We start from the raw sequence: 18,840 nt of genomic DNA, 5'->3' as shown, positions 1-18,840 counted from the left end.
TAAAAAAGAAAATCAATGAAAAATGGTAGATTAGATAAAGTTAATAGCATTTCTCTTGACTAAGAAAGTCTTTCATTAATTCAAATTTGACTAGTTTTAAAAATTTCGTATTACACACCTTTTATAGAATATAAAATTCACCAACCTCTTTTGAGAATTTGAGACGAGGATGCATACAAAAATCTCCTGCTGCCCACCCGGCAGTAGCTTACTTTACTTTTGTCGTTTCCTTTGACCACGTCACTAGGTTCGGTTACTACCTTACCCGCGCTGCTACAACTGCCCGCTGGTGTGTTATGTACACGCGCTTCTCTTAGTTCTCCTTTCAGTTCTCTGAGTAAGCTCATTACGAGCCACGTGGCGTTCTTCATGAGCGAGTTTGAAAACAACAAGAGAGCTTAGCGAGTGGCTCTGTGTATTTCCTTTATGGCGCCTCATACTCAAAGGCAAAAATCGCCAAATGGCATTTTGGATATTTCAACTATAATGAGGTCGAGAGTTTTAAGCCTTAAAACGTCTCTTTTCGTTAATTACGAATTCTCAAAATCATTTTACTTAACTCTCACTCTCGCACACATCCGAAAACAAATATCAAATCTGAGCCGTACATTTTTTTTGGGTACGAAATATGACCGTCCATCCTCACCTTCTTCGACACGAAATTGTTAATGACTAGCCGACTATGGTACAAATTGAACCACGGGAATTGAATTCCCACCTCGACTTCCCAATCGAACATCCCAGATATTGCCACGTGGCATTATCCAAAGGATTCGTCCATTTTCCAATTTGTTTTCGTTTTTTTTGTTATTTTCGATCAAAACCCTTACTCTCGCAGAACCGAAAGAAACCCTAGCTCTCTGCCCGTCTCTTACGGTAAAAAAAAGGGGAAATTCCACAATTATCGAAAATTAAATTCGAAAATTGGGGAATTAAATTAGGGTTTCAAATCAGGAGGCCTGGATTCGAACCCTAATTCATGCTTCGTGTTTGTGATCGCCAGGATTCGTTCGAGGAACCGATGATTCGTCCTATTTCAGTTAAAGGTACGCATGTGTTAGTGTTATTCATTTTAATTTTTGATTAATTTCTTTCCAATTTTGGGGAAATGATCTGAATGCGTGGGGAATAGGTGTGATCGCTTGGTTTTTGGGTTTTATTTGAGGGATTTTTTGTGATTTTTGGCTTGTTTCGGTGTAACAGATCTGAAAAATGCGTAGGGGCATGTATGATGGAATGTGAAAATTGGGGTTTCTCGGTTTGGGTGTTTGGATTGAGGGATTGTTGATGGAAAATAGAGTAGAAAACTCACATGGCGCTGAAATTCATAAGAAATCGAGATCTTTGGATCTTAAGAGTTTGTATAAATCTAAGATTACAAAAGAGGCCCAAAACAAGAGTTTGAAGAGAAAAGGTAGTGCAGAGGATGGTGACGAGAACAGAGAAAAGAAGAAGAAGAGTAGGAAAGAGGTGTCTCTCAGTAGTTTGAAGAATGTTAATACTAGTAGCAAAAAGAGTTTAGAGAAAGTGTACCATAGTGGGTTGAATTCTGGTTCACATGATCCAGAGGCGTTAAAATCTGGGTCAAGTCAGAAATTGGATAGCAGTAGTGGGTTTAATGGGGTTTCATCACTTAGTTTGGAGAATAATGTTTTTAAAATCCCGAGGCGTAAACGGGGTTTTGTGAGGCGAAAGAAATTTGAAGGTGGTCAGGTCTTGAAGCTGCCAGACCAGTCTGCCGGTAAAGTGGGTCTTGTTGATCAGAATCATCAGGTAGCTAAGTTAAATGGTGAAGATTTGGGTACTCAAGCTGAGTCCTGGAAGGTTAAACGAAAGAAAGGTCTTGATGATTTAAAAGAAAATATAAATAGTGAGTTGAATTCAGCTCCACATGCTAAGGAAGAAGATGTTCATGCAAGTCATCCAATTGTAAGCAATGGCGATTCATCTTTGAAAAAGTCACGGAGGAATCGTAGAAAAAGGAAGGATTTGGCAACTGATAGTGAAAGTGCTGCAAAGGAAGCTGAGCCTTTGGTCGATAGTTCTGCTAAAAAGTGCCATGATTCACAAGAAGATGAAGAGGAGAATCTTGAAGAGAATGCAGCAAGGATGCTTTCATCAAGGTTTGATCCAAGCTGTACTGGGTTTTCTTCAAACAATAAGGCTTCTGCATTGCAATCTGAGAATGGATTGTCTTTTCTGTTATCTTCTGGCCAGGATTTTGATAGTCATAGGTCAAAGTCGGTTTCTGGATCTGAATCTCCATCAGTTGATAATTTTGGCAGAGTATTGAGGCCGAGGAAAGAGCACAAAGAAAAGGGACATTCGAGGAAAAGGCGCCACTTCTATGAAGTTTTCTTTGGCGACTTGGATGTTTACTGGGTATTGAACAGGAGAATCAAGGTGTTCTGGCCTTTGGACCAAAGTTGGTACTATGGCCTTGTGAATGACTATGACGAGGAAAAAAAACTTCATCATGTTAAATATGATGACCGTGATGAAGAATGGATTGACCTTCAACATGAGAGGTTCAAGCTCTTGCTACTTCCTAGTGAAGTTCCTGGTAAGGCAGAACGGAAAAAAGCAGTGATGCGAAATAGAAGTTCTGATGAGAGAAAAGGAAACCTGAAACCCAGAAAAGAAAAAAAAAAGAGAGACTTGACTTCAGAGGACGATAGTTGCATAGGCAGCTATATGGACTCTGAACCCATTATTTCATGGTTGGCACGATCTACCAGTCGGATCAAGTCTCCTTCCTGTTCTGTGAAGAAGCAGAAAACATCTGGTCTATCTTCAAATTTTGTGCCACTATTGTCACCATTGTCTGACAAAGCAGTCTCTGTACGTGGGTGTTTTGGTGATGGTTCCTTTAAAAGGGATAAAAATAAAATATCTCGTCATTCTGGTAGATCATCTGATGTTGCGAGGCAAGAGAAGAAGCCTGCCTCAGAAGGCACCATGTGCTCCAAAGATGGCAAAAGGCCTATTGTTTATTTTCGGAGGCGGTTTCGCAAGATTGGCTCTGAATTGTCTCACACATCCAAGCAGAATCATGCCTCCATGAGTGGACTTGGTTCTATTACTTCTTTTTCCCCTGATAAGGAGATTGAAGATTTGGAAGAGCCAGATGATTTTGTGGGAAGGTTGGATCTGAATGGGCCGTTGTGGTCTGTTAATGATGATGGGTTGCTAAAATTAACTCTTCCACTGATAGATTCAGGGAAAGTTACATTTAAATTAGGCCTTCCAGTGCATTCAGTTATTATTGATTCTTTTGGAGTAGAGAGGTATCTGTTGTTTCATGCTGCAATGCTGCTTCAGTATGGTACGGTGGTGAACGCATGGCCAAAGGTTCATTTGGAGATGCTTTTTATTGATAATGTAGTTGGACTGAGGTTTCTCTTGTTTGAAGGTTGCTTGAAGCAGGCTGTGGCCTTTGTTTTTCTTGTTCTTGCATTATTTCATCACCCTAATGAACAGGGTAAGTGTATTGATTTCCAGTTACCCGTAACTTCAATCAGGTTCAAATTCTCCTGTTTTCAGCATCTTCGAAAGCAACTTGTGTTTGCATTCTATAACTTCACTCAAGTGAAGAATTCAAAGTGGATGTACCTAGACTCTAAACTTAGGAGGCATTGTTTGCTCACCAAGAAACTGCCTCTGTCTGAATGCACCTATGATAGTATTCAGGCACTTCAAAATGGAACAAATCAGTCACCTTTTATGTCTCTTTGTGGGCTGCCCTCTGTCAAGGTATTTGTTTTATGTTCTCTACATATGCTGAAGATGGTTTTGTGTTTAAACTGGATTTTTTTTTTTTGCCTTCCCCCATTTGTAGATAACTTAGCTTCTAGATATAGACATCAAAATATTATTTATTGTGCTTCGATGTATTTGTATTATGAAGGTATTCACTTCTATGATTTTGCCACCAACCAGGGTACACGGAGGAGGTCCAGGCAGGGTATCAACTTCATGGGTAGTTCCAGGGAATCTACATTTGTAAATATCAGTCATTCTGCTTCTCATTCTGATGAACTTCTCAGGAAACTTCCTCCACTCGCCTTATCTTTTACTGCTGCACCTACTTTCTTCCTTAGTTTGCACCTTAAGCTGCTTATGGAACATTGTGTTACTAATTTCTGCTTTCGGGACCATGATTCAATGGAGCATATAAGAAACTCTGGCAGTGTGTTGGCAGTTGACTGCTCTAGTTTTGAGGACCTTCCCAACAGAGGTTCAGAAAATACTCTTGAGAACAATTTGAAGGCAACATCAAATGACGCTACTTCAGACGGGTCCTGTGCTAAACCAGAACCAGAAACCGCTCTTTCTGTACACAGTGATGGAGGTTTGATAAAGTCATCTCACCATTACCAAAATGGTGCTCTTGAGGTTCCTGGAACCTCCATTGGTACTGAGGTCCCTGGAAAGACTGGAACTGATGCCATTGTCCAGTTGAAGGCGTGGCAAAGCCATCATCCTGAGTCGGATCAATGTGCTTTATTATCAAGGCCTTTGGTTGGCAGGGACAAATCTGATACTGGTTCCCATACTTTTTCGAATGGTCTTACTGTTGAAATTCCATCTTTTGACCGATTTGAGAAGCCTGTGGATGGGGACTTACAAAGTGCTCCCCAGCCTGCAGATTTTTCCTGGAATACGAGTGGTAGCATTTTCTCCAGCCCCAACCCCACTGCTCCCAGAAGTACAGGGCACCGAAATAGAAATAGTTCATCATCATTTGGATGCCTCTCACATGGTTGGTCAGATGGAAAGGGTGACCTTTTCCATAATGGTTTTGGCAATGGACCGAAGAAGCCCCGAACTCAGGTCTCATATATGTTGCCTTATGAAGGTTTTGATTTCAGCTCGAAGCAAAGAAACCGTCAAAAAGGGCTTCCTCATAAACGAATTAGGAGGGCTAATGAGAAGAGGTCGTCTGACATTTCCAGAGGTTCCCAAAGAAAACTGGAGATGTTATCGTGTGATGCAAATGTGTTAATCACTGTCAGTGACAGAGGGTGGAGGGAATACGGGGCACATGTTGTATTAGAGCTTTTTGATCACAAAGAGTGGAAGCTTGCTGTAAAACTTTCAGGGACTACAAAGTATTCTTACAAGGCACATCAATTTTTGCAGCCCGGGTCAACAAACCGCTACACTCATGCTATGATGTGGAAAGGAGGAAAGGATTGGATCTTGGAGTTTCCAGATAGGAGCCAGTGGGCACTTTTCAAGGAGATGCATGAAGAGTGTTACAATCGGAACGTCCGTTCTGCTTCAGTTAAAAACATTCCTATCCCTGGTGTCCACTTAATAGAAGAAAGTGATGAGAATGGAACAGAAATATCATTTCTTCGCAGTTCTATCAAGTATTTCCGGCAGATAAAAACAGATGTTGAGATGGCTTTGGATCCATCTCGTGTCTTGTATGACATGGATAGTGATGATGAGCAGTGGATTTCTAAGTTCCAAAATTCTTCAGAAGTTGACAACAGTAGCTCATTAGAGATCTATGAGGAGATGTTTGAGAAGACAATGGACATGTTTGAGAAGGCTGCATATGCTCAACAGTGTGATCAGTTCACATCTGAAGAAATAGAAGAGCTCATGGCTGTAGTTGGGCCCATGGATGTGATTAAACCCATTTACGAGCACTGGCGGCAGAAAAGGCTGAGGAATGGAATGCCTTTGATCCGGCATCTCCAGGTACTTTCTGAATCTTGTTTATTATGTGCAATATCTTCACCTTTTTGGTGTAGGATCACAACTTTTGTGATACTATAATGCAAGGTAGTTAGGGTAGCACGCCATTCCCCAGGTAGAATTGTGCTCAGTTTATCAAAGTACTTGGTTCTGCTGATCATTTCTGTTTGTACTTTCTTTGGTATACATTATGTAGTTTCTTTCCTCATCTCCTGTCTGTATTATGTACAAAGTTTTCTTCTATGCTTGAGAATGGACCCTCTCTCTCTCTCTCTCTCTCTCTCTCTCTCTCTCTCTCTCTCTCTCTCTCTCTCTCTCTCCCTCTCCCTATCCCTCCCCCTTCCTCACTCCCTCCCTTCCTCTTCCCATGGATTTGCTTCTTTGCACACCCAGCTTCACTCCCGCCTGGTTTCCTCACTAATTTATTTATCTGTAAAATTTATTCATCATGCATATAAGCCTGTTTAAGGAAGATTTGACGCTCATCAGATCAAATTCTTGCTTAACATCTTTAAGTCAGTTTTTTTATTGCAAATATCAGACCACCGATTTTCCGTTACCATAATTCTTGTAAGTTTGAAACTTTGGATCTTGTAAAGGTGGTATTTTATATCTTCTGTCTTTTTGTTTGTTGTTCATCTGAGTGCATAACATAAATTTCAAATTTGTTTTTCAGCCACCAGCATGGGAAAGGTTTCAACAACAAGTGAGAGAGTGGGAGCAAGCTATGATCAAAATCAGTGGAACCCTCCCCAATGGATGTCATGAGAAAGATGCACCAGTTGAGAAGCCACCAATGTTTGCTTTTTGTCTGAAACCACGGGGCCTGGAAGTTCCCAATAAGGGATCAAAGCAACGGTCACAGAAGAAATGTTCAATTTCTGGACATAGCAACGCCATGTTAGGGGATCAGGATGGTTTCCATGCTATTGGTAACTTTCTTTACCCTTATTTAATACTTGAATTGTTATCTTTTCCCAAATGCAATTGTTGACTAATTTCATTTGCAAGTATCTTTCTTTATTGGGTTTTATTTCTTCCCTCAGGAAGGAGATCAAATGGGTTTGCTTTCGGTGATGAAAAAGTTGTATATTCAGGCCATAACTATGAATCTTTAGATGACTCCCCATTGTCTCAAACATCACCTAGGGTATTTTCACCAAGGGATGCAGCTAGCATCTTGATGAGCAATGATGGGGTTGAGAGGAATCATCTCCACAGATTTCACAGAAGCAAATCAAAGAAATATGGGACAATTGTATCTCCTGTTGAGTCCCAGATGGTCTCTCCATACAGTCATAGAGTGGTACAAAACAGAAATGGAGTTCATCGATGGAATGCGGATTTCCCTGAGTGGCAAAGCCAGCGGTATTATCAACAAGATGGGTCTCGAAGACACGGAATGGGACAGATAGATGGTTCTGATTTTGACGAGTTCAGGCTGCATGATGCATCTGGTGCCGCTCAGCATGCACACACTATTGCTAAACTTAAGAGAGAAAAAGCTCAGAGATTGTTTTACAGAGCAGATCTGGCAATTCACAAGGCCGTGGTTGCTCTAACGACTGCAGAAGTGATGAAAGCTTCTTCGGAGGACTCCAGCAGTGATGGGTAGAGCAACACATTTAAATGTGAGATGACAGAATGAAAATTCGCCAATCCCTTTCAGCTCGCTGTTCTGCAGACAAATGTTTTTGATAGAATCGATCTGGTTCTACTTTGTCAATAGTGGTGGCTTTTTTTTTACACATAGGGAAATTCTAACATGAGAGCCGTGAACAGTAAGAGTGGGGAAGAAATTATTGCTCCGACGCTGCCTGACTTCCCGATTCTTCTACTTGCGAGATTTTTTACCAGCTTGAGGTCTGTCTTCTCAGTTCAGTGCAATTGTTTGTTGTACTGATCCTGCAGGTTAGGGGTGTATGAAATTTTGGCTTCCAATCAATCTCATTGTACAGATCTGTTCATTTTTTCTTTCTTCTTTTCCCCCCTTAACCTCACACTTTGAAGTGTTCAGTATTGAAGGAGCAGTTTGCCCAAATAATACACCACTTGGAAAAAGGAATGACTCTTTCCTGTTAAACGCTAGCTTTACTCGATACAATCATACTTAGTGAAAATACGTGACACTCAATTCAACAGCTCATGAAATACACCATTTGACATTAACGATGCATGCATGCATGCAAACAAGTATTGCTTCATCAACCATTCAATTTGCAAACGATTAGATGCCAATTGTAAAAACTTATACGTATGTATGGATATATATATTATTCCATTCCATTTTGTTGTTCCATGCATGATCATGATCTTCAAATGCATTATGGCGGTCTACAATGGTCCAGAAGTCGTGTCTTGTCTACCCTGATACATCCGAGGCACACCCATTACCAGTGGCAGACACGTGCTGGTTGCGTTGTAAGAAACTATATGTCTCTTTATAGCATTTCATCGAACACATTGTCTCTAACTCTTTAAGGATGAGAGATTTCAAAGGATGGAAGGTGTAAGAAACTATATGCCTTTTTAAAACATTTCATCAAACACATGGTCCGTAACTCGCAAGGATGGGAGATTTCAAAAGGATGGAAGGCCGAGGTCTCGATACCCATACTCTACGGTTAATGAATCTTAGATTCAAAAACTTGGGTTTCTATACTCGGTAGTCTCGTACGAACTACAAGGTAAGCATGAGAAGGGCTGCAAGGTCTAGATTGTGAAGGGAAATCAACATGCAAAATTATGAAAGGCCAAAAGTCCCAATAACCACATATTTCTAAACTTGAGTTTCTTGAGTAGGTAATATAAGTTCAGTTAGGGAAAAAAAAAGAGTAACTGGACATGGGGTCAGATTCATGACAACATATTTTTGACACAAATTTTAACACAAGTTTTTAATAGGGCCTATTTCATATAGGATTTCAACGATCTGAACTATTTATTTTTTAGGTCTCTATTAAATGATTATCCATGTAAAAAATTGGATAAATTAAAAACCATTTACCTACAAAAATTAAATTGTCAACAAAATAAACACCTGAAATGTTGACTATTTAATCTTTATAGGTAAATGGTTTTCGATTTATCAAATTTTTTGTAAGGATGATCCTTTAATGGAAACCTAAAAAATAGATATTTCGAATCGTTGAAATTTCTGTATAAAATGGGCCCCATTAAAAACTTGTGTCAAAAATATAGTACCATGAATCCTTCTCCATTGTACATATTCGGAGTGAACCCCTTAGAAAAAAAAAAAAAAAAAAAAAAAAAAAAAAAAAAGAGAAAAATTGAAGATAATTGATCATCCAATTAAGGAGTGGAGGTTTTTGTTGTTACTAAAACGGCTATTAAACGGTCACATTACCGTTATAATCGGCAACTTTCCCTCCCTCCCTTTCACCTCTTTCCCGCCTCCCTCTCTCTCTAACCGACTTTCTCGCACAAATGTTCGACTCCAAATCTACGATCGATTCTCTGCACCGTTTTTATCTTCATTTTCTCTCTCTCGGCTGCCAATTTCTATGGTTTCTCCTTTGCACTCTTCTCAATGCGGACATCGATATAATCTACACTGGTTCTGTAATAAGGTTGGTTTTCTCCCGTAATTTTCTGTTTGCTTAGTGAGAAACTTGTGGAAAGAGTAAAGGTTGCCTTGTTTACTTTTGTTTGATTCATTTGGATCGGATATGGATGGTGATTGGAATTAAACATGGTTTTTGTTAAGCTTAGCGGTTGGGTTGGTTGCTGCAAAAATCACTTCTCCATTCCTTTTTTGTTCAGGTTTCATAATTTTGGAAGAAATGAATCGGTTGAAGGAAGATGAGAAAATTGAAAGAATAATTCGTGGTCTTTTGAAACTTCCCGAGAACAAAAGATGCATCAATTGCAATAGTTTGGTACCGCATTTCTTCTTTAGCCATTTTCCTATCTCTTTGGTGTGTTCATTGTTGTATGGCTTCACATACAAGTTAAAACACAGACATCAACAATGGTTCCTCGTATTCAGCTCTATATAAGGGATAGCAGCAAAACCCAATATTTGTTATTTTCTGCAAATTAATATTTCAATCCGTAAATGCATGCTTATGTGTTAGATTGCTTTATTCCATTTTCAGTGGCACTGTGCTTAGGAAGATATATGAGAACCTACTTGTGGAAAGATAAGAAATACATATGGTTTTGTGAAAAAATTAAGTTTCTTTTGGTGGAAAGTATAGTTTTGTACCTTTTCTATTACAAACAAATGATACTAGGGTCAGCATTATTCTAAACTTGGATTCTTTATGCAGGGACCACAGTATGTTTGCACAACATTCTTTACATTTGTTTGTACAAATTGTAGTGGAGTACAGTAAGTATTGATATCTGATTTACACCCACTACCTCTCCATGATGCTCTTTCTTTCTGTAGTTGTCCTATTTTTTGTGATGGATGTGATGCGCATAAGTTCTGCATGGCATCATTTTTATTTTGTATTTTATCGTTGCTGACCAATTAAGATTTTCGATCTTCCAGTCGGGAGTTCACTCACCGAGTAAAATCAGTGTCAATGGCTAAATTTACTGCAGAAGAAGTTAGTGCTCTTCAGGCAGGGGGAAATGAGGTGAGCTTGCATACTCATTGGTCTCACTATTGTTCTTTCTCATCCACTATGTATGTATATTTTGTTCATTTCCTGACTAAAATTTTCATTTACAGCGAGCAAGACAAATTTATTTTAAAGAATGGGATCCTCAATACCATTCTTACCCTGATGGCAGGTGATTAAGCATCTCTCTGCTATTAATATGGGGTCATTCATATAGGATTGTCTTCTGATTCACATACTTTCCTCCAGTAATATTCAAAGACTCAGGGATTTTATCAAGCATGTCTACTGTGATAGAAAATACACTGGTGAGAGGAATGTCAACAGGCTCCCAAAGCTGCGATTGGTGAGCTATACATTTATTTCATGTTTTCCCATTTAATATATTTCTATTTCATATTATATTAGTTTTGTCATGCTGAGAGATTGGCCATTCCCGATTTGCATGCAATATCAACAACAGCAAGAACAAATATGGACCTCCTTTTAATTTTGTGATGATGGGATGTTTGTGAGTTCTGTTGGGTGCTTCCAGTTAAAGCTGCTTTCTTGTGTTAAAGAATCTTGTTCATTTTATACAGAGTGAGGAGTCCACTGAAAACAGGAAGCTTGGTGCATATCTTGGTGGATCTAGGAGCTCCCATGATGAGGACAGGTATTCTATTCAAGGATCTAGTCCTGGTGGAAGAGGCGCTGACAGAAATTTAAGATATTATTACGATGAAAGAAGAAGTCCTCGATATTCTCAAGAAAATGAAAGAAATGGTGGTTTCAAGAGAGTTCCTCTCCGTTTTGAGGTTGTTGATAACAGGATTCGGGAGGAGAGACTCGGACGCAGTAGATCCTTAACTGCAGAATCCAAGTCCCAAAGCAGTGGATCCTACAAGTCCCAAAGCAGGTCACCTGACAAGAAGAAGAAGATGGATAGGTCCCATTCCCCTGTTGTACCTCCCTTTAAAGAAATACTAGGGGAGAATGTGCTTCCTTTACAGGTTGGTGAAATTTCTATGGCAAATCAGAAGGATGCTGGTGGTTCTGCTCATAACCAGGTGGGTAACTGCTACATTATGATGGATCTTCATTTTGAGTATAGGTGTTTCTTTTGATGTGTTTGTGATGTACTTTTCCTTATTGAGACCCATTATTATTTTTATGTGTGTTCTTATTCCCCTTTAGCATTTTTAAGACAAGTTTTGTTTTCTTTTTTATTTTGTCCCTTGAGGAGTCAGATAAGGTGTCCTCACCTATAGAATTTTTTCTTATGTGGATGTAATTTTCAGTGGTGAAATGATGTAAAGACCCTAATGCTCTTTTACCCTAATGAGCGCTCCCTACTCTATATGTCTCCTGAGAAACATAATACCAGTATGACCGTAAACTTCTGTTAGAATTAGCTACTTTCGTACAAACACATGTCAAAATGTCATGTCTCTGCAAGGATTTTTGGTGACGTTCAGTTCCTCTTTTTTTCTTTTGTTTTTAGCTTGAATTATGTTTGTTAGAATATAATAATTTCTGGTTCACATATTCCTAACAACTTAAGCTTTCTGGTTGAGTACTTCAATATATATTATGATAAATTTTTGTTGTTTTACTATTGTTGCAAAAGGCTTAAGCTGTTAGGGTGTGGTCTGGCAATTAGGTATATTCTAATACCCCTCACATGTGGGCCTATTGAGAGGTTGCAACTACAAGGATTCAAACTTAGTATCTCTTACTCTAATACCATGATAAAGTTTTCTGGTTTACCACTACTTTAAATTTTAAAAAGCTTAAGTTTTTAAGTGGAGAGACTCAATAGGTATATACCTTTATTAGACAATAGACACTTATTCCAACCAATATGGACTAGTGCTCATCATTCCCCATCACATGGACCCCTCTTTTGGGTGGTCATACACATGGAAAAGTGTGCCCTCTTTTCGTTGATTTGGGGTTCTATGTGTAGACCTTGTTAAGGTGACCTACACTACACTTGGTGACTATGATACCATATTGCAGTATCCAATCCAAAAGTTTAAGCTCCTAGTGTGTGAGTCAAGAATTATTTTATATTAAAATAAAAACAAATATGTTATATTCTAACAGGATCAAAACATGATGTCCTAAATTCAAATCTCTGCAACTACAATCTCCCAATTTATGTTTGTTAATTCCACGTATTGTGCTCTTTAATGGTGTGGAGTAGTGGAGGAATATTAGAATGTAAAATAGGAAGCCTACTGTTTTTATAAATGAAGTTCTCAAGAAAAATATGTATTTATAGTTTGTGGTTTTCTCTGCAGAAAATCAAATCTACCAGTGGCAGTGTTGGGAATGCAGCAGAACATAAAATAGGAAATGTAGAAAGCTTGATTGATTTTAATACTGATCCTGAGCCTGCACATACTGCAGAAAATCCACAATCGCAGCAAACACCTCCACCCAATAATGATAGCAACTGGGCCTCGTTTGAATCATCTACAATGGAGAACGCATCTCAGGTTCCAAAACCAGACACTTTGGAGTCTTTGCTATTTGAATGGTCAGTTCCTTCATCTGTACCTGCAATTAATGCATCTGAGGCACCACGCAATGACGAGGCTCCCTCAACTGTGTGTACAAACAACACGCCTGCAGATGGTGTTGCCCCACCTTCACCTGTAGAGCAGATGCCAACATTACTTGATGGCGTTAGTGCTTCTACACCTACAGCAACTAGTACCACTGTGCCAGCACATCCTTGTAATGCAGGTCCTTTGCTGGCTCTACCTTCTAGTGGTGTTGACATCACTGTAAAAGTTACTGATGGGCAGCACTTACCAAGTATGCAGCAAGATCAGTATTCTCTATCCTTTGCTGCAGATAGCAGTTCTACTTCACAACATGCCATTACACCAGTTGGAGCTTCAAATGGTGAGGTAAGATAAAATGTCGCTTTCTCCTTGTTAAATCTTGAAAAGTCAGTTTTGCAATTGCTGATTATGAAGTTTTCTGAAATTCGTAAATGTCAATAGTGCTGTTTTAATATTTTCAAAGTTATTAGTTTCCCTTTCTCTTATCTAGTTTATTCCCTGTTGCTTCATGTACATCTACAGCCAAAGACTTCGTCACTGGCACCAAACACACAAGGATCTTTCGGTATTTCGGCTGAAAAACCATCTCAATCTGTGTTCAAGCCAGCTGAAGATGCCAGCAGTGGAGCTGGACCCCAATCTCTTCCTGTGGAAACAAAATATAGTATGAGAGAGGAACTTCCAGCGGTATGTAATTGTCTTATGTTGTTCCTTATATTATTTCATAAAATTTTTCTGGTGGTTATCACAAATTAAATTCTCTGCAGGACCTTTTCACTACGAGCTACTCATCAATCCCTGCACAAGGTTCAGGTTGGCACACTGCTCCACCTCATGGAATGGGATTCAACATGCAGTATTATCCTCACGCAACGGTATATAATGGATAAAAAATAATCAAGCTGATATGCTCTGCCTTAAAATATTGTTTAAGAATTAATATATGCAGGTTATTGATATGTTGTTTTCATAAACAGCCTGTTCCTGCATTTCCGGGTTCAGAAAAACCAACAAACCCGTTTGATCTTCAAACTGATGCAGAAAAAAGCGTAGTACATTCCACACATGTATGCACAACATTCAAACTGATATCTTGTATTGGGATTATTTTTACTCTGTTCTTCCTTTTTTTTCTTACAAAGTTTTTAAATTTTATGCTCTTTTTTGTTGATTTTCCACACTTTTCCTTTGTATTTCCTTTTCTTCTAAAGAAGCAGAAGTTTCAATCAAAGCTAAGAAATTTAGTTTTAACCTTCAAATTCTGTATTATTTTTGTTGTAGTTTCCTTCCATGTCATCATTCCAAGGAGCTCTGCATAGTGGGGCAGTACCTCCAGGTTTGATACATACTTCCAGCCTTCCCGCACAATTCAAGGCACCTCAAACTCCAACTAATGAGTCCATGATGCCTTCACAGTCAACTTCCTTCGCCACTGCTTTCGATCCTAGTAAATTCATTTTGTTATCATCTATTTCTTGTCAACTTTCCTTTCTTGGCTTCTAGTTTTGTTTATGTCTTATATAATCATCTCAGGAGCATACATGGGGCAGCAATTACATAATAATGAGCAATCTTTAAGGTACTTTATTGTTCTTGGCTACCTTTTTTTTGTACCATATTATCTGGGCATAAGTCCTGCTCAAATATTTATGAAACATCACAGACCAGGTTCTTATGCTTGACATATACAGAACACTACTTGTTAACTAAAGACTTTGGTTGGTTTCCAATTGACCACAGAGGTTTGGAGTTTATGCCTGTTGAAATAGAGCAGCATGCAATGTTTTGAAATTCTAATTTTCTGAATCTTTTATGTGTACCAAAAGGGAGGAAAAGACAATTGAGAAAGTTGAAATGTGTGGAATAAAACAAGGTCCATATATATCGATGGTAATACCTTTCGAAAGGAAGGGTGCCCTCCTAATGCAGCGAAAGAGTAGAAAGCAAATTCTTGAGGGGCCACAGGAAATTTATCGAAGTCGAAAATACATCAATTATCTTGGGGGTACCACAAAGGAAAATGACATGGAACTTAATAACTGAAGGTGGCCATTGCCACCCCTGGACCTCCCACACCTACTGGCATATTTGTGGTTACTGTAGTAAAAGCCTTTTCCAACATATTTAGCAGAGCATGCTATTTCATTCACACCACTTGTTTACATGAAAACTACATGTTTTCTAAAACCTGACATTTAAGTGTCATGTAAATATCACGTTGGGGCCTAACCTACAAAAATGAATACATTTCTTAAGCCTTTGAATACTCTCTCTCTCTCTCTGTCTCTCTCTCTCTCTCTCTCTCTCTCTCTCTCTCTCTCTCTGTTGTATATGTAGATGCTTGGATGGATTAATGTGCATGTTATGAGCCATTCTAGCTGACAATTAATTTCTTAATTTTTTGGCCACTATCATCACTGCAGACCACAAGGAGTAGGAGACTTTAGCAGGGACGAAGCTATTTTTGGCTCCTTAACCACAACTCAGCAACCATTTCAGAAACCAAGTATGAGATACTCAGCACGCAGCAACTCAGATACTTTTTCTTCAATGAGAGGAAACCCATTTGGATAGATGAAAGCTTCTTTCTTCCTTTCCTAACATTTTCAGGAAGAAGAAGTCTGCATGCTTTCTGGTCAACGATCAAGTGTAATTACTAATTAGTAATACAGATACTACTTTGTATAATATCACATCCTACAGTTTCATTGGGGTCCAAGCTAACTTTCCAAGATCAAGGTACTCTACTACTCTCTTGTAAACATCTTGTCACCATAGAGCAGTACACTCTTTTTTAAACTATAGGACCATTACTATAGTTCCTCTATGACCAAGGTTCTCTAATATTGCATAGGATTAGAATCCCATTACCCATTTTGAAGTCTCATTCCCGCGAAACAAATGGGGCCTTTGTGTATTCGAAATTGGAAATGCTGTCTTGTAATTAAAAAAACAATGATAGAAACAAAATGCATGACATCATTATATTGTTTATGACTTTTAACATAAGCTATATTTTTTGGGTGAGGTTAGGAGTCTCGTCATCATGTTTTGAGTTTGTACTATTAAGAGATTTGGTTGGGAATCAACATATAGTGTCGGTTATAACCAGACATCTATTGAACTAAGAACTTTATGCACCTTCATTTTTCTCATCATATAGTTAGAATAGAATTTAGGTGGTCGCCATGTAGTATATTGTTAGATAACGATTTTATCCCAAGAGTTTAAACTGTTAGGGGATGAGTCATATATCAAGTTAACACCCTCTCACATGCATCTTCCAAATCAACAAAGAAAAAGGGAATGATGAATTAGGGTTTCCCCCACAGGACCTTATGCAATAAAAAAATCATAAATTTGATGCCATGTTATGGAATAAGTAACAAGATGTCTCAAGCTAACATATATTTTACTCAATTTCCACACGAAGTGGCCATTGAAATTCAAACATTGGTGAAGTGTTTATTTGACTTCTTGAGTGACGAATGGGTTATTATTACCATAAGATGTCACGAATGGACATTATTTGTAAACAATTAGCACTGACTACAGTTTCTCTTGTTTTTCTTTTATTTTCAAAAGGTATAAAGTGGAAATTAAAAAAATTATGTAAGTTTAAAACAACATCGATTTGAATAGTATAAGATCAACACAAAAGATATCAATAGAGGATTCGAATCCAAACAAAAAAAAACCATTATAATAGATAAATACTCTTCAAGCCATTATAAAGGCAACACAATTGAAGAGAGGCTTGAACAAGCTAAAATTACAAGCAAGATGGAAAGTAAACACATTCTATCACAGACAAACTGTGTTTCTCTGCATGCTGCATGTGCTATAGGGGGAGGCTGGGGGATAGACAATACCACCACAAAATGCCGTTCTGAATTTTACTCAACAGGCCCTTCAGATGATTCGATTGAAACACTCTGCTTCGATGTCGTTTTGTCCCACACCAGTGCAACACCATCCTTACTCATATAGCTTCTTAGCCTAAGAAGCAAGTGCACAACAATCCCACACACAAACCCAAGTACTGTGTCTGATCCCACAAGAGAAACCACAGTGCAAATGAGCACAACAAACGAGTCCTCCACAGATTTCATGTTCTTGGAAACCATGGCAAGTTCAATCCCAGCAAAGAAGAGCATGACCCCCAAAAACCCAACTGGGAATTGGTTCAAAATTGTGACCAAAGAGGTCCCCAAAGCCAAGCCCAACACCAACTTGGCTGCACCCAAAAGGGCCACGCATCCACCACTCCTCCCACCAAACCTGTAGTGCCCAGCAAGCCCACCAGCCCCATGGCAACATGGCATAGCCCCAAACCAACACCCCACCACATTCATCAGCCCAACAGTCACAGCAAGCAGTGTGGCTGAGAAGCCCTTTTCTGGGAAAAGGTCAGATGACAATTTGCACACAGCAATCACTGAGTTCAGTATTGTCAATGGAAGCTGAGGGATTGTGCCCTTTATAAACCCTTCCTTCCAAGCATGCCTGGACAGCTTCACAACCCGAATAGACGACGGCCCGAAAGCAATGTCTTTCACCACCTCAGGCCTCCTTACAAATGCCAAGATCACACCCAACAAGAATATCAAAAATGCTGTGGGAAGCAAGGCCATCATGTTGCTCATTTTTCTCTTGTAACTAAGCCTAATAATTTGGTCTCCACTGCTAGTCTCAGTTTTTTGATCACTTTTGTGTTGTTGTTGATGAGCACCACCTGCACCATCAACAACAACCACAAAACAAGCACATAAAATGGCCAACACCAACCCATCAAAACCAAGCCACTGCCTGGCCTCCCTAGACTTTGCCTTGGGAAAATCCTGCACTTTTTGTATGTAATTCACTGCACTCAATGCAAATGACAAGCCCTGTGCAAGCTGAATCCCATTAACAACAGAAAGTGGGACTAATTTGTACACCACCTGCATTAAACCTGTGACACCCAAAATTAACATAATAGTCCCGGTACAAATTCCGGCGGCCATGATCTCTGGGACCCCAAAATCTGGCCCGTTGGCCAATGCCGCCGCCACAATGGACTTCATGGGCTGGACTGGCATTGGGACACCATATATGGCACCACCAACAATGTTGTAGACCCCTGTGAAAATCAATGTTGTACCAAGATTAAGGTCCTTAGCTAAAGCCAAGGCCAAAACTATAGGTATATATGTGCCTAAGTCCCCCATTGCTCCATTTAATTCTGTCCATTTGGAGCTTATGGTCAAATTGGTTCTCACTTTGTGTATGAAATTGGATTGAAAAGTGGAGATGGGTGTGTCATGGGTGGCCTGATCGGATGATGTTTCAATGGGTTTGGGTTGATGTGGGATCTGGAGCATGTGGTGGGTTTTGGGCTCCATTAGTGTTTTGGTGTGTTCACTTAAAAATTAGAATATAGTGTGTTGTGGTTTATATAGGAATGAGGTAAAAATAAAATGTCCTTTTTCTAATTGACGAGTCGTTTGACTCTCCTTTGGCAATGGACTTGGTGACATGGACTAATTCTCTCCAACTCAATTCATTCACATATCTAAATGCCCTACTATCTTCATTGGGAAATATGAGTCACATCGCATATTTTACCACTAAGGCTATAAGCCACACATCAATTGAGAAATTTAAAAATTAGAATTTGGGCTGTTTGCCTTTATTATTTTCATGATATAATATTGGTGAAGTAGTGTTTCTTTGTTATTTAGAATGGCATTCATGGCCAAAAAAAAAAAGAAAAAAGAATGGCATTATTATATCAAGTGGACAACCCTATATCAACCATTAATAAATTAAGATCCTCATGGGTTTCAAATAAAATTCAGATGCACGTACGCCTAGACCCTATAATCATTATGGTGACCGAAGTTTCAAAGATGTTCATGTGGGTTTACTTTCTAATTAGTGTTTAAATTGAATTGACAGACTATAAAAATCATATTAATTCAAGAAAAAACCATATTTTTTTT

At 39.0% G+C, this 18,840-nt stretch overlaps 2 protein-coding genes and 1 pseudogene across 3 annotated transcripts; 2 read left to right on the top strand and 1 right to left on the bottom strand.

Moving 5' to 3' along the window:
• The first annotated feature begins 825 nt into the window (after positions 1-825).
• On the top strand, positions 826-7,680 carry LOC147279035 (Enhancer of polycomb-like transcription factor protein). The gene is made up of 5 exons (XM_086250772.1): positions 826-1,046; positions 1,204-3,753; positions 3,940-5,712; positions 6,386-6,641; positions 6,756-7,680. The coding sequence occupies exons 2-5, from the start codon at positions 1,288-1,290 to the stop codon at positions 7,322-7,324; spliced, it is 5,064 nt and encodes a 1,687-aa protein (XP_086106898.1). The 5' UTR covers positions 826-1,046; positions 1,204-1,287; the 3' UTR covers positions 7,325-7,680.
• Positions 7,681-9,168: 1,488 nt separating this feature from the next.
• On the top strand, positions 9,169-15,788 carry LOC147279034 (uncharacterized). 2 transcript variants are annotated; one of them, XM_086251849.1, is made up of 14 exons: positions 9,169-9,299; positions 9,493-9,608; positions 10,002-10,063; positions 10,229-10,316; positions 10,412-10,473; positions 10,551-10,647; positions 10,883-11,350; positions 12,587-13,201; positions 13,379-13,543; positions 13,624-13,731; positions 13,834-13,923; positions 14,138-14,192; positions 14,390-14,435; positions 15,280-15,788. In XM_086251849.1, the coding sequence occupies exons 2-14, from the start codon at positions 9,513-9,515 to the stop codon at positions 15,428-15,430; spliced, it is 2,103 nt and encodes a 700-aa protein (XP_086107975.1). In that variant the 5' UTR covers positions 9,169-9,299; positions 9,493-9,512; the 3' UTR covers positions 15,431-15,788. The 2 variants fall into 2 exon arrangements, with proteins under 2 accessions (XP_086107975.1, XP_086107974.1); XM_086251848.1 differs by having other exon boundaries at positions 14,138-14,303.
• A 964-nt stretch (positions 15,789-16,752) lies between these two features.
• On the bottom strand, positions 16,753-18,081 carry LOC147279033 (molybdate transporter 1 pseudogene; annotated as a pseudogene).
• Positions 18,082-18,840: the final 759 nt, after the last annotated feature.

The sequence above is a fragment of the Dryas octopetala genome, chromosome 7 (assembly GCF_963921425.1).
Source record: "Dryas octopetala chromosome 7, drDryOcto1.1, whole genome shotgun sequence".
Lineage (NCBI taxonomy): Eukaryota > Viridiplantae > Streptophyta > Magnoliopsida > Rosales > Rosaceae > Dryas > Dryas octopetala.
This window is presented reverse-complemented; position numbering and strand designations above follow the sequence as displayed.

Coding starts and splice junctions, on each gene's coding strand:
- LOC147279035 (XM_086250772.1), top strand. CDS start 1,288: ATGGAAAATAGAGTAGAAAACTCACATGGCGCTGAAATTCATAAGAAA. Junction 3,754..3,939: donor GTGGGCTGCCCTCTGTCAAG/GTATTTGTTTTA, acceptor GCCACCAACCAG/GGTACACGGAGGAGGTCCAG. Junction 6,642..6,755: donor GGATGGTTTCCATGCTATTG/GTAACTTTCTTT, acceptor TTCTTCCCTCAG/GAAGGAGATCAAATGGGTTT.
- LOC147279034 (XM_086251848.1), top strand. CDS start 9,513: ATGAATCGGTTGAAGGAAGATGAGAAAATTGAAAGAATAATTCGTGGT. Junction 9,609..10,001: donor GCATCAATTGCAATAGTTTG/GTACCGCATTTC, acceptor TTCTTTATGCAG/GGACCACAGTATGTTTGCAC. Junction 10,474..10,550: donor CATTCTTACCCTGATGGCAG/GTGATTAAGCAT, acceptor ACTTTCCTCCAG/TAATATTCAAAGACTCAGGG.